The sequence below is a fragment of the Pungitius pungitius genome, chromosome 6 (assembly GCF_949316345.1).
Source record: "Pungitius pungitius chromosome 6, fPunPun2.1, whole genome shotgun sequence".
NCBI lineage: Eukaryota > Metazoa > Chordata > Actinopteri > Perciformes > Gasterosteidae > Pungitius > Pungitius pungitius.
This window is the reverse complement of record NC_084905.1, coordinates 7,963,411-7,975,909: the sequence shown is the minus strand read 5'-3', so window position 1 is coordinate 7,975,909 and position 12,499 is coordinate 7,963,411. Positions and strand designations below refer to the sequence as shown.

The window sequence follows — 12,499 nt, the reverse complement described above, 5'->3', positions numbered from 1 at the left end:
TGACTTTTAGCTGCTACTTAGTGCTGGATAAAGTTTTCCTACACATTCAGAGGGAACAACGATATAACTAAACATTAAATTACCGTACCTCTCAATCGACAGATTCCGGCGTTTTTATCGTTGTTGATTGTCGCTGTTGTAAACCTGTTTCACCGACCAGCGGCAGGTGCAGCACACTCATCTCATAGGTCACCTGACCTGCATGGCCAAACGTCCGCTGAACCGAAATCAGCTCTCACAGCCTAAGTACGACCATTACTGTGTTAGTTAAAAATGTAAAACTCGCCCTAAATCAGTTGTTCAGCTGTCATCATTGATTGACAGCATTTCTCTTGTTTCTTGTGTTGACGAACTTGACCAACTACCTATCAGATCTGGGGTGGCCACAGGGGTGGCAAATGAGCTTTCAGGGGTGGCCACGGCCACCCCAGGTCACCCCCCAGAATCGCCATTGCCGCAAGAAACTATGATCCATGGAGACATGCTAGGCGAGAAAGCACAAAGAACTCCTGGAATATTGTTGTTGCTACAATGTTGTTTTTATTGATTTTTTATTTCTTTTAAAGAATGGTAATGAGTAATCACTTTAGAAAAAGTCTATTTTAGACACTTTTGTTTAATCGTTAATGTTATTTTAAACACACAACTGCAGTTATTTGATCATCTGGGAACCATGACAATAGAGAGCATGGAGTAGAGAGGGTACACGGGAACAGCTGGGTTGGCGGTACAATCAGACAACTCACCCCTAACTGTTAATGATTAAAGTAATGATTAATGTAAAGTAGTCATATTCCTTCTAAATGTTACTGCATTCGTGCTGATACAAATCATCAGCACCACAGAAATAATATGTGTAAAAATATTAAACCTATTTGAATTTTCCCCAAAACTACCAATAACAGTTCATAAGTATATTTGATGTTTAAAAGTTGTAACTATTCATAATAAAACGTACTATTAGCAGAAGACCAGTTTCACAGTGAGCAGCACTGATGAACTGAAACATGACCACCATCAGTGTGTTTGCTGCTTCCAGAATAACTCCAGTTTATTAAATACTGATCAACATCTGATGGTTGTTTTTACATTAATACCCTGAACCAACACGTCGATCGGTTGGAAAACCACTTTTGCTGGAGATGTGATGCATTTTAAATACTTTTGTGAGAGAAATGAGTGTGAAAAGCCGCTGATCAGTGCTGTCCTCGGCGCTGAGTAGGTGAGGTTTGGAGGCTCCTGAAACCAAACACGTGGATCATCAGAGCTCTACGTGACCTGAATATGAAGAGAAACTAGTCCGCTATCGACTCCTCCACCTTTAGCCTTCACAACCTGATGCACATTTAGTTTTTGGTCTTTAATCCGTGAAGAGAAAACACAAGTGACTCGACTTTCAAACTGCGGAAGGAGCTGCGGGCTGGAATGAGTCTCCACGGTTCTCATGGTGTGTTTAAGTGCAGTCCGCAGTTTGAGCTCTTCATTAGTCTCACAACTCTCTAAGTCCTCGACAACACGAACGCACAACAACGGGACAAAATGGCAGAAGTAGCTCCAGCTCCAGCCGCGCCCAAAGCAGCCAAGAAGAAGGCGTCCAAGCCGAAGAAGGTCGGTCCCAGCGTCTCTGACCTCATCGTGAAAACTGTGGCCGCTTCCAAGGAGCGGAGCGGCGTGTCTACTGCAGCCGTCAAGAAGGCTCTGACCGCCGGGGGATACGATGTGGACAAGAACAATGCCCGCGTCAAGACCGCCATCAAGAGCCTGGTGGCCAAGGGGACTCTGGTCCAGATCAAGGGGATCGGGGCCTCTGGCTCCTTCAAGATGAGCAAGACGACCGCCGACAAACCGGCAAAGAAAGCCGCTCCGAAAGCCAAGAAGCCCACTGCGAAGAAACCCGCAGCGGCCAAAAAGCCCAAAGCAGCGGCAGTGAAGAAGGTTGTAGCCGCTAAGAAGTCACCGAAGAAGGCCACGAAACCCGCAGCGGCCAAGAAGGTAGCCAAGATCCCCAAGAAGGTGGCCAAGAGCCCCAAGAACGTAGCAAAGAGCCCCAAGAAGGTGGCCAAGAGCCCCAAGAAGGTGGTGAAAAAGGCCCCCGCAGCCAAGAAAGTCCCCGTTAAGAAAGCTGCTAAGCCCAAAGCCAAGAAAGCTGCACCCAAGAAGAAGTGAGCTCATCCTGAGGAAAAAGCAAAGCTTCTATAAAAAGGCTCTTTTAAGAGCCACCAATCGTTCCTCAAAGAGCTGTTTCCTTTACTTAAGTTATTGGATGTCCCTCAATGGAAATAACCTAAGACATATACAGGAATAAAACGGATAAGCAAAAATACAATTTATGAATCTCCGATTAAAAGATGTATCTCTGCTTCTTTGTTTGCATACATCATGTGTGATGTAGCCTTTTGAGGATCTGATCGTTGTAGCTATATAAAACTACATCATATGTGAACAGACAAATGCCACTGTTTCACCTCCAGGAAGATGTCGATGTGACACACGGCATTAAGTGATCTGTTCAAGAACCCATTATAAAGGAGGAATTATCAAATCACAATTCTTCCAAGGTACAAATTACTGTTCCATTTCAAAATCTGTAAAACAGGAAATAATTTGTTATACATGGTGTGTTGATCACTTTACACAAGCAAATATTAAAAAAATAGCAATTCCCTCAATTCAGTAAAGTCTGAAGGAATCTATTCAACAGTATTGATGTGTGGATTTCACACCAACATGTTTTGGGGAACTTGGGCAAGACACAAGTTTAAACATCAGATGAATTTGTGAAGAAAAAAAAAACAGATCTTAAAACCAGATTATCAACACATCTCAAACATCAGTTAACAAGACTTCTGCAAACTTCATCACAGAGATTAGCACGTTGAACAGAATATCAAAATAAAATCTGTTGACATCCCACTGGCCCTGGAGGCCATTCAGTCTCCTTGAGTCTATACAGACGTTTGTCCCTCTGCTTTTGTCTCTCCATATCTCCAAGTCACTTGTTATTTTACCACTAAGATGGCAGTTACTTCTCAAAAATTGTATCGCAATCCTACACTTTTTTCCATTGAATGTTAATATAACAATATAGATTTATTGATAGAGACATTAGGAAATGGTCTTCAGAAGAAGTGGGTGGCTCTTAAAAGAGCCTTTGGGTTGGTGTTCTAGATGAGGTCTACTTGGAGCTAGTGTACTTGGTCACGGCCTTGGTTCCCTCAGACACGGCGTGCTTCGCCAGTTCGCCGGGCAGCAGCAGGCGGACAGCGGTCTGGATCTCCCTGGAGGTGATGGTGGAGCGCTTGTTGTAGTGAGCCAGACGAGAGGCCTCACCGGCGATGCGCTCAAAGATGTCGCTCACGAACGAGTTCATGATGCCCATGGCCTTGGAGGAGATGCCTGTGTCGGGGTGGACCTGCTTCATCACCTTGTACACGTAGATGGCGTAGCTCTCCTTCCTGGACTTTCTCCTCTTCTTGCCGCCCTTGGTGACAGCCTTGGACACGGCTTTCTTGGAGCCTTTCTTGGGCGCTTTGACGGTGGGTGGGTCAGGCATGGTTCCGAGTGTTTCCTTCCAGGAAAGATCTGTAATGTTGGAAAGCGCGGACCTTTTTTTTATATAGTAACTAGATGCAAAACGTTTTGTGCTGTTGCTCGTACAGGATTGGTTGTCATGCGGCTGATACCGCGCATGCGTCAAAAAGGCTGAGCCTATAAGGAGATTCCTTTGTTGCCTGAGAGTCAAAATGACTATCTGATACAAAGTTGTAAAACATACTCGTTGGGGTCAGATAAATTATATGCACTTACACCCATAATGCCAAAGTATCAATAATTCAAGTACATTAATAATATAGAATGACAGCAGTAAGGTTATAAAAGCTCATTTTGTCAGAAGACAAAGTAGCACAGTGACATAAATGTATTTCTCTCAATATTTAGGGCACTTTTACCGTAAAAGCTCTCCATTGAGAGGGTAATGAGGGGAACGTTGGGACTGTTGTGTTTTTTCAGGTGTGTGAAGTTCAATGTTGGTATTACATTGGTAAAATATAGTTTTTTCAACGTTCAGATCCAAGAGATTAGCAGAGTGTTTGTCTAAAAGCATGACTGCTTACAATGAAAGATCTCTAAGCACAGCTTTCTGCTTCATTATATTGCTAAAACATATTAAAGCAATAAGGTACGAGAGGCTGTCGAGGGTGTAGGTGTTAAATTAGAGACTAAAGAATTTACATAGGCAGCTTCACATAAATAACACCTTATCAGAAGATCTAATGGTTAAACTATTTGTTCTCTGGAACCATCTGAAGAAAACTACACTGTTCTCTCTTCAATTTTAGTCCAAAACTATTCAACTCGACCAGATCACGACTCTTTGATGTCCTGCTCCTAAAGGTTGGAAGGAGCTCTGATGACATGACAACAGAGAACCTTTATATGCTCAGAGTAAAGACACACCTCTTCAGACTAAACCTCCACTTAAACACTATCACAATGTAGACCTTAAAGTGTACTTATAATTGGTCCTATCTATAACTAGATGTAAATCTGCTTATTTGATGAAATTTCACTACAGAGTAGGTTTCCTTATGGTTGAAATGCACCCATTGCAAGTCTCTTTGGATAAAAGTGTAAGGTAAATGACATGTAATGTATACTGTATGTTTGTAGGGCTACACACCCCTCAACAATTGATGTGGAGCAGTAACTTTCAATGTAACCATGGTTTTCAGACCTGCATTATGGCATTGGTGTTTATGCTAAGGAGTGTACCTTACACAACTGTAAAAAGTAACAATTACACCTTAATGCTTGCAATGTCTGGGGTGCAACTGGGAAATTGGCATTGACATCTCTCAAGAACTGGTGTAGTAACATTTAGCAAAGAGACATTAAGTACAACAGATTGAAGTACATGGACCAGCTCACTAAACTAAAAGGAAGTATGCGCTTTACGAAGGGAGTGAGTGGCCCTTAAAAGGACCTTTTGTGTGTTGGTAAGTTAGGGCTTATCCTCCGAAGCCGTACAGGGTGCGTCCCTGTCTCTTCAGGGCATAGACCACATCCATGGCGGTCACAGTCTTCCTCTTGGCGTGCTCGGTGTAGGTGACGGCGTCACGGATCACGTTCTCCAGAAAGACTTTCAGCACCCCACGTGTCTCCTCGTAGATCAGACCGGAGATACGCTTCACTCCGCCGCGGCGGGCCAGACGGCGAATGGCGGGCTTGGTGATTCCTTGGATGTTATCACGGAGGACTTTACGGTGACGCTTAGCGCCTCCTTTGCCGAGTCCTTTTCCTCCCTTTCCTCTGCCGCTCATTTTCTCTGCTCGTTCGATTGCAAGATGACGAATGAGCCTTAGTTCACGCACATTTAAATGCAGTCTGAGGACGTGATGGAGGACGGAATTGGGGCTTTTGGGGGAGGGGGAGTAGCGCCCCCTGCTGAACTAGACCATTAACAACCAACCTCATAAGCCACCTTAATGTCTAATGTCAGGCCCCGGTCCTGGTACGTGGATAACAGAGGTCCATTGGTTGAGTCAACATGAAACTTTACCACTTCGCAGCTGTTGAATTTCCTCGTGAGGAGAGAAATAATGTGTGAAGAGGAGGAAGTTAAATGTAAATGTCCCTGTGGAGATTTCTTTATACGTATATATACTAATCTGCAAAAAGACCTTTATATGTATTTTTATCTAAAAGCTTTGATGAAAACAAGGAGGAGCTCCTTTAGAAAAGGATCAATGGAATATATGATCTTCTAACTAGTTTTAACCAGTCACATAAATCACATTATATATGTTTTTTCAGTGAAAGGTTTCATTCAGTCAAACTACACAAGAACCAAAAACACACCGTCTCTGTACAAACACACACACACACACACACGAATATACGCATGCACACACTTGCAAAATGATATACAGCCACTTTTAAAAGATATTAGATAATGTAAAGAAAGTGTATGTTGTTTAATTAGATCTCCTTATGTTGAGAACGTATTATATTGGATATATGTTGGCGTATTTTCCTGCATATATTGACGTCGTGTTTTCCAAAAGTTGATTGCCGAGATGAGCTGATAATGCACTTGTGCACAGTTTTTCTACCGTGTGACGGAATGTTTTATTTTGTGTATTTAGTCAACTCTATTTATTGAGTAAATGAACCTAAATCGAAACAAACGTAAGATCTCTCGTCATTCGCGTCAAGAAAATGAATTCAATGTGCCTGCAACTCAATAGCGGCTTAGAAATGCATGACAACGAAGGGACGCCGCTACAGTAAATGAAACCAGAAAACACACCTGACATTATGGAACCAAGAAACGTTGATTGCCATAATATTTTGGACATACGTGGAAATTGTCTTGGCTGTTGGTGCATGACAGAAGTACAATAATGACAACATAGTGCAGCAATAAGATAAAAAGAATATAGTATAATAAAATATATGCTATGGGTTAGTACGCTAAAGCTAAAGTTATTACCTTATTCCTACAAACAGCTGCTCAACGTCCTGAGCAGAGAGCACACAAAGGAGAATAAAATATACGATCTGATTCCAGGAGGATCGGCCACTGTTTGGTCAACTTCCACATCCATGTCTTCCATCCATTATCCTTCATGTATAAACGGAGACCTTTTGAGGACGAAAATGTGTTTCAAATTTGTAAAAGTTTATTTTACCCAAGTCCATCGAACTCAGATATGATGAAGTCGGTGTGGAGTTACATTATAGGTTTCAAGCAGTGACTATAATAAACATTAGGGGCTAGCTCGCTGCAAAATAGCCAAAAGCCGATTATATATAATTTCCAGAACGGCAGAAACGTGAAGAAAAAGTAAGAAATATATTGCAAGTATGTGAGGAACATGCTTTTCAGAGGCGGTGAGGTGGCTCTTAAAAGAGCCGTTGTGGGGGTTTGTCGGCGAAAACTTGTTAAGCTCTCTCCCCGCGGATGCGACGCGCCAGCTGGATGTCTTTGGGCATGATAGTGACCCTCTTGGCGTGGATGGCGCACAGGTTGGTGTCCTCAAACAGACCCACTAGGTAAGCCTCGCTGGACTCCTGCAGAGCCATGACAGCGGAGCTCTGGAAACGAAGGTCCGTCTTGAAATCCTGGGCGATCTCTCTCACCAGACGCTGGAAGGGCAGCTTGCGGATCAGCAGCTCCGTGGACTTCTGGTAGCGACGGATCTCTCTCAGAGCCACGGTACCGGGCCTGTATCGGTGAGGCTTCTTCACGCCGCCGGTGGCCGGGGCGCTCTTACGGGCAGCCTTGGTGGCCAGCTGCTTTCTGGGGGCTTTGCCTCCGGTGGACTTACGGGCAGTCTGCTTGGTTCGTGCCATTGTTTGCTTGATCTCTCTGGTCGGGAGAAGTATGCCGGCAAAGCGGAGGCACGCTGCTATTTGAATGTGGACCGGGTGTGGAGCAGTGACGCGGATTCCGACCTGCGGTGCCTGATTGGTGGAGGACTCTTCTTCTTCTTCTTCTTTTAGTGTTTATTGGCGGTTTGCAAACCATTTTGTCGGTGCATTACCGCCACCATCTGCACTGGAGTGTGGAGCAGGAGATTATGCAGAACACTAAGAGATGAGAACAGAGAAAAAACAAACAAAACAAAAAAAAACTAGATCCGTTTAACTAAATTCGTTTCTCTTAAAAACTGAATAATGAAACCATACGTTTTATCTGCTTGATTCCCCAGTAGACCTGACAGTGACCAGTCCTGGTGTTTAACCTTCTTTAGTGACTGACGAAGATGTTCCCTCTGGATACTGTAACTCCCGCATTGTAACAATACGGTGCAATTACGGTGTTGTTAATTTCCCTCTTATCTAGTCACTGCAGGGCCAATAGTATTGCCAATAGCTCTGTGGTATAAACTGACACATGATCTGATACTCTTTGCCTGATGCAGATCTCACTCTCACACGGGATATAAATTGCTGCTCCTGCACATCCTGTTTTGGGGTCTTTAGATCCGTCCGTAAATATGAACGTGAAGTCTGAGAAGTGCTGATCAAAATAATTCTGTACTATGCGCCATGCTGGCTTTTGCTTCGACTTATCCTTCAATTTTTGCTGTATGCTAAAGTCTACCTTTGGAGATGGGAATAACCAGGGAGAAATGAAGGAGTTTGAGACTGCAGTGCAATACTGTAGTTGACACAACCCTGCTTTTTCCGCCATTACATCGCCTACCCACCCAGAGCTTGTGTGATTGGATTCCCTATGTTCCCAACAGTCTGTCAGAATGCTTTTGGTTGGGTGAGTTCCACAATGCCCCTGGAGATTAACCCAGTGTGCCAGCATTAATTTAACTCTTCTAATCCTCAGGGGCATCTCTCCCACTTCCACCTGCATTGCTGATACCGGAGATGTTGTGAATGATACACTGATGATTCTCAATGCTTGAGCTTGCAATACATCCAATTTCTTGAGGTTTGTTTCTGCTGCTGACATGTAAGCTACACACCCATAGTCAAGGACAGATCTCATGAGTGCCCAGTATATATTTTGCAACGATGCTCTACTTGCTCCCCACTCCCTTCCTGTCAAACACCTGAGTATATTGACAACTTTTTTACATTTATTCTTGACCTTGTCTAAATGTATGTTCCATGTGAGCTTTTCATCGAACCAAATCCCCAGAAATCTGACATTTTTAACTTGCTCCAGACTTTTATTATACAATTTTAGGTCGATGGGTGCGATCTTACGCCGTTTTGAGAAGCAAATAACTTGTGTTTTGGCTACAGACAGCTTGAATCCCCATTTGCTGACCCATTCCTCCACCACCGCTATTGCAGCTTGCATTTTGCTCTTAACGAATGATACATTACGGCCTCTTACCCAAAGTACTCCGTCATCTGCGTACATAGACTTTCCTATGTTCTCCTCCACCTGAGAGAATATATCATTTATCATTATATTAAATAATAACGGACTACATACACTACCTTGCGGAGTTCCATTATCCACAGTATATATATTTGAATATTCTGTATCTACTCTTACCTGTATTTTCCTATCACATAAAAAGTCCTTCACCCAGTTAAATACCCTGCCACCTATTCCCATTGAATTCAACTTAATTAGTAACCCTTCTTTCCACAGCATATCATATGCTTTTTCTACATCAAAGAAGACAGCTATTACTACTTCTTTGTTAGTCTGCGCTTTCCTGATGTCTGCTTCTAAGCATGAGACAGAATCCATAGTACTTCGACCCCTACGGAACCCACTTTGATGTTGGGATAAAAGACCTTTACTCTCTATTAAGAACGTTTGTCTTTCTGTGACCATCCGTTCCATGATTTTACATAAGTGAGAGGTTAGGGCAATAGGTCTGTATCCATTCGGGTCCAACGGATCTTTCCCTGGTTTTAGAATAGGCACTATTACAGCTTGTTTCCATACTGATGGGAGTTGGCCATTTCCCCAAACTCTGTTATAAAGTCTTAACACTGTGCCCAGAGCATTTTCTTCCATTTGTTCTAACATTTTATAGCATATACCATCTTTCCCTGGTGTTGTTTGTCTAGCCCTACTAATTGCTCTTCTCAGTTCAAACATCCTAAATGGCAGGTCTATCGGGTCTCCTGATTCCTCTTTATTCTCTAGTATTTTGGAATTCTCCAAACATGCCTTATCTCTAGACAACATCGAAATACAACGGTAAGTACCCAATTTAATGGGGACAACTGGATAAACATAAAACTAATCAGGTTGTCCACAGATGAAATAAATGAAATTTTGTTCTGATCTGCATATTTCTCCAGTCGCTTAACGGGTATTTCCAGATGTTTATGGTTTTTTTTTAATTGAATGAGCTATTAATGTTGTCAACAAACTAGCATAAAGTTCCAAATACGTAAACCTGGGAAAAAATATATTTATAATTAATTTGTGTTTAAATCACTGGGGTCAAATTGACCCCAATGGTAAAAGGTGTTAGTAGATTTGAAGGTAACAGGAGGGTTAAACATTTCGAAATGGAACAGTAATTAGTACTTTGGAAGAATTGATAATTCCTCCTGATTTATAATGGGTTCTTGAAAAGATCACTTAATGCCGTTTGTCACATCGACGTTCTACTGGAGGTGGAATAAATTGTATTTTGCTTATCTGTTTTATTCCTGTATATGTTATTGGATGTCCCTCAACGGATCAGTGTAGCCTAGGTTGAGTGTAAAATATAATATAAACTTAAAGTCTTCTGTAAATAACCTAAGTAAAGGAAACAGCTCTTTGAGGAAGGATTGGTGGCTCTTAAAAGAGCCTTTTTATAGAAGCTTTGCTTCTTTTTCTTCAGGATGAGCTCACTTCTTGGGTGCAGCTTTCTTGGGTGCAGCTTTCTTGGCTTTGGGCTTAGCAGCTTTCTTCACGGGGGCTTTCTTGGCTGCGGGGGCCTTTTTCACCACCTTCTTGGGGCTCTTGGCCACCTTCTTGGGGCTCTTGGTTACCTTCTTGGGGCTCTTGGCTACCTTCTTTGCAGCTGCGGGTTTCGTGGCCTTCTTCGGTGACTTCTTAGTGGCTACAACCTTCTTCACTGCCGCTGCTTTGGGCTTTTTGGCCACTGCGGGTTTCTTCGCTGCGGGCTTCTTGGCTTTAGGAGCGGCTTTCTTTGCCGGTTTGTCGGCGGTCGTCTTGCTCATCTTGAAGGAGCCAGAGGCCCCGATCCCCTTGATCTGGACCAGAGTCCCCTTGGCCACCAGGCTCTTGATGGCGGTCTTGACGCGGGCATTGTTCTTGTCCACATCGTATCCCCCGGCGGTCAGAGCCTTCTTGACGGCGGCAGCAGAGACGCCGCTCCGCTCCTTGGAAGCGGCCACAGTTTTCACGATGAGGTCAGAGACGCTGGGACCGACCTTCTTCGGCTTGGACGCCTTCTTCTTGGCTGCTTTGGGCGCGGCGGCGGCTGGAGCTGGAGCTGGAGCTACTTCTGCCATTTTGTCCCGTTGTTGTGCGTTCGTGTTGTCGAGGACTTGAGAGTTGTGAGACTGATGAAGAGCTCAAACTGCGGACTGCACTTAAACACACCATGAGAACCGTGGAGACTCAACCCAGCCAGCAGCTCCTCCCGCAGTTTGAAAGTCGAGTCACTTGTGTTTTCTCTTCACTGATTAAAGACCAAAAACTAAATGTGCATCAGGTTGTGAAGGCTAAAGGTGGAGGAGTCGATAGCGGACTAGTTTCTCTTCATATTCAGGTCACGTAGAGCTCTGATGATCCACGTGTTTGGTTTCAGGAGCCTCCAAACCTCACCTACTCAGCGCCGAGGACAGCACTGATCAGCGGCTTTTCACACTCAATTCTCTCACAAAAGTATTTAAAATGCATCACATCTCCAGCAAAAGTGGTTTTCCAACCGATCCACGTGTTGGTTCAGGGTCTCAATGTAAAAACAACCATCAGATGTTGATTAGTATTTAATAAACTGGAGTTATTCTGGAAGCAGCAAACACACTGATGGTGGTCATGGTTTATCACTGCTGCTCACTGTGAAACTGGTCTTCTGCTAATAGTACGTTTTATTATGAATAGTTACAACTTTTAAACATCAAATATACTGACAAACCATGGTGGTCTTTTTTTTAGAAAATGTAAATGTTACAATAACATCTTACATATACTGTGTTGATGAATGAAGTCAGCACAAAATATTCAATGGTATAACTAATGCTATTAATTTAAGTATTTTTATATCAGCATTCAACAAGATTTGGTTCCAGTGTTTGAAAACACATTCCAGTTTTCTGGCCATAGGTCAAGCTGCTTTGATAATGTAATTAAAAACCCTAAAGTCTGTTATAATTCATAGGCAATTAAGAATAAATTACAATGACAACAGTTCAGTGGTACATTACAGCGTCATTTTTGAGAAGTTGAGAAGATCTTTTGACTTGGACACATTAATACAAATAACATGATAGCTAGTTTTCAGTTTAAAAATCAGATCCAAAGTATATTTCCTCTAAAGTAGGATGTGATCCGTGATGTTTACATGACTGTGGTGTAGATGGATATCAGTACGCTGGATTGTAGCTCATCCTGCGCAGCTTTAAACTAACTATACAGTTATATTCTTTTGTTTTACACATCACATAAAATCACTCTTTACACAGGCAAGAAACCCGTAGAGACTCAAAACAGTATAAAAAGGCTCTTAAAGAGCAGTTCACTCCACCCATACTGTTTATTCTTAAGATATTAACAGCACACCAGTCATCCATAAGAGCCACATTAAAGGAAGTCCTGCTTTTATAGCAAGTAATTAAGGTACTTCAACTCACAAACACAATACAAAAACATGAGACAATCACTTGAGACAATAGCGTCTTTGTATTTACAATGTACAGAAATGAGTAATTACTCATTTACTAGAAGACAAAAATTGGACAGGAAGAAAACGACATGTCCACTTTCATTAAAGGGTCGAATTCTTACATCTATTCAGTAGATACTGGCTCCTCCATCTTCTATTTC

The 12,499-nt window shown here is 42.7% G+C and overlaps 5 protein-coding genes across 5 annotated transcripts; 1 reads left to right on the top strand and 4 right to left on the bottom strand.

Moving 5' to 3' along the window:
* Positions 1–1,539: 1,539 nt before the first annotated feature.
* On the top strand, positions 1,540–2,199 carry LOC119195485 (histone H1-like). Its single transcript, XM_037450439.2, has one exon. It carries the CDS (start codon positions 1,540–1,542, stop codon positions 2,164–2,166), a length of 627 nt encoding a protein of 208 aa, XP_037306336.2. The 3' UTR covers positions 2,167–2,199.
* A 51-nt stretch (positions 2,200–2,250) lies between these two features.
* Positions 2,251–10,974, bottom strand: LOC119195828 (histone H1-like). Its single transcript, XM_062562824.1, has 2 exons — positions 10,241–10,974; positions 2,251–2,284 (listed from the first exon to the last, which is right to left on the bottom strand). The coding sequence occupies exon 1, from the start codon at positions 10,960–10,962 to the stop codon at positions 10,333–10,335; it is 630 nt and encodes a 209-aa protein (XP_062418808.1). The 5' UTR covers positions 10,963–10,974; the 3' UTR covers positions 2,251–2,284; positions 10,241–10,332.
* Positions 2,340–3,569, bottom strand: LOC119195489 (histone H2B-like). Its single transcript, XM_037450445.2, has one exon. The coding sequence runs from the start codon at positions 3,551–3,553 to the stop codon at positions 3,176–3,178; it is 378 nt and encodes a 125-aa protein (XP_037306342.1). The 5' UTR covers positions 3,554–3,569; the 3' UTR covers positions 2,340–3,175.
* On the bottom strand, positions 4,993–5,321 carry LOC119195495 (histone H4). The gene has a single exon (XM_037450451.2). The coding sequence runs from the start codon at positions 5,319–5,321 to the stop codon at positions 5,010–5,012; it is 312 nt and encodes a 103-aa protein (XP_037306348.2). The 3' UTR covers positions 4,993–5,009.
* Positions 6,682–7,365, bottom strand: LOC134131220 (histone H3). The gene has a single exon (XM_062562821.1). The coding sequence runs from the start codon at positions 7,354–7,356 to the stop codon at positions 6,946–6,948; it is 411 nt and encodes a 136-aa protein (XP_062418805.1). The 5' UTR covers positions 7,357–7,365; the 3' UTR covers positions 6,682–6,945.
* Positions 10,975–12,499: the final 1,525 nt, after the last annotated feature.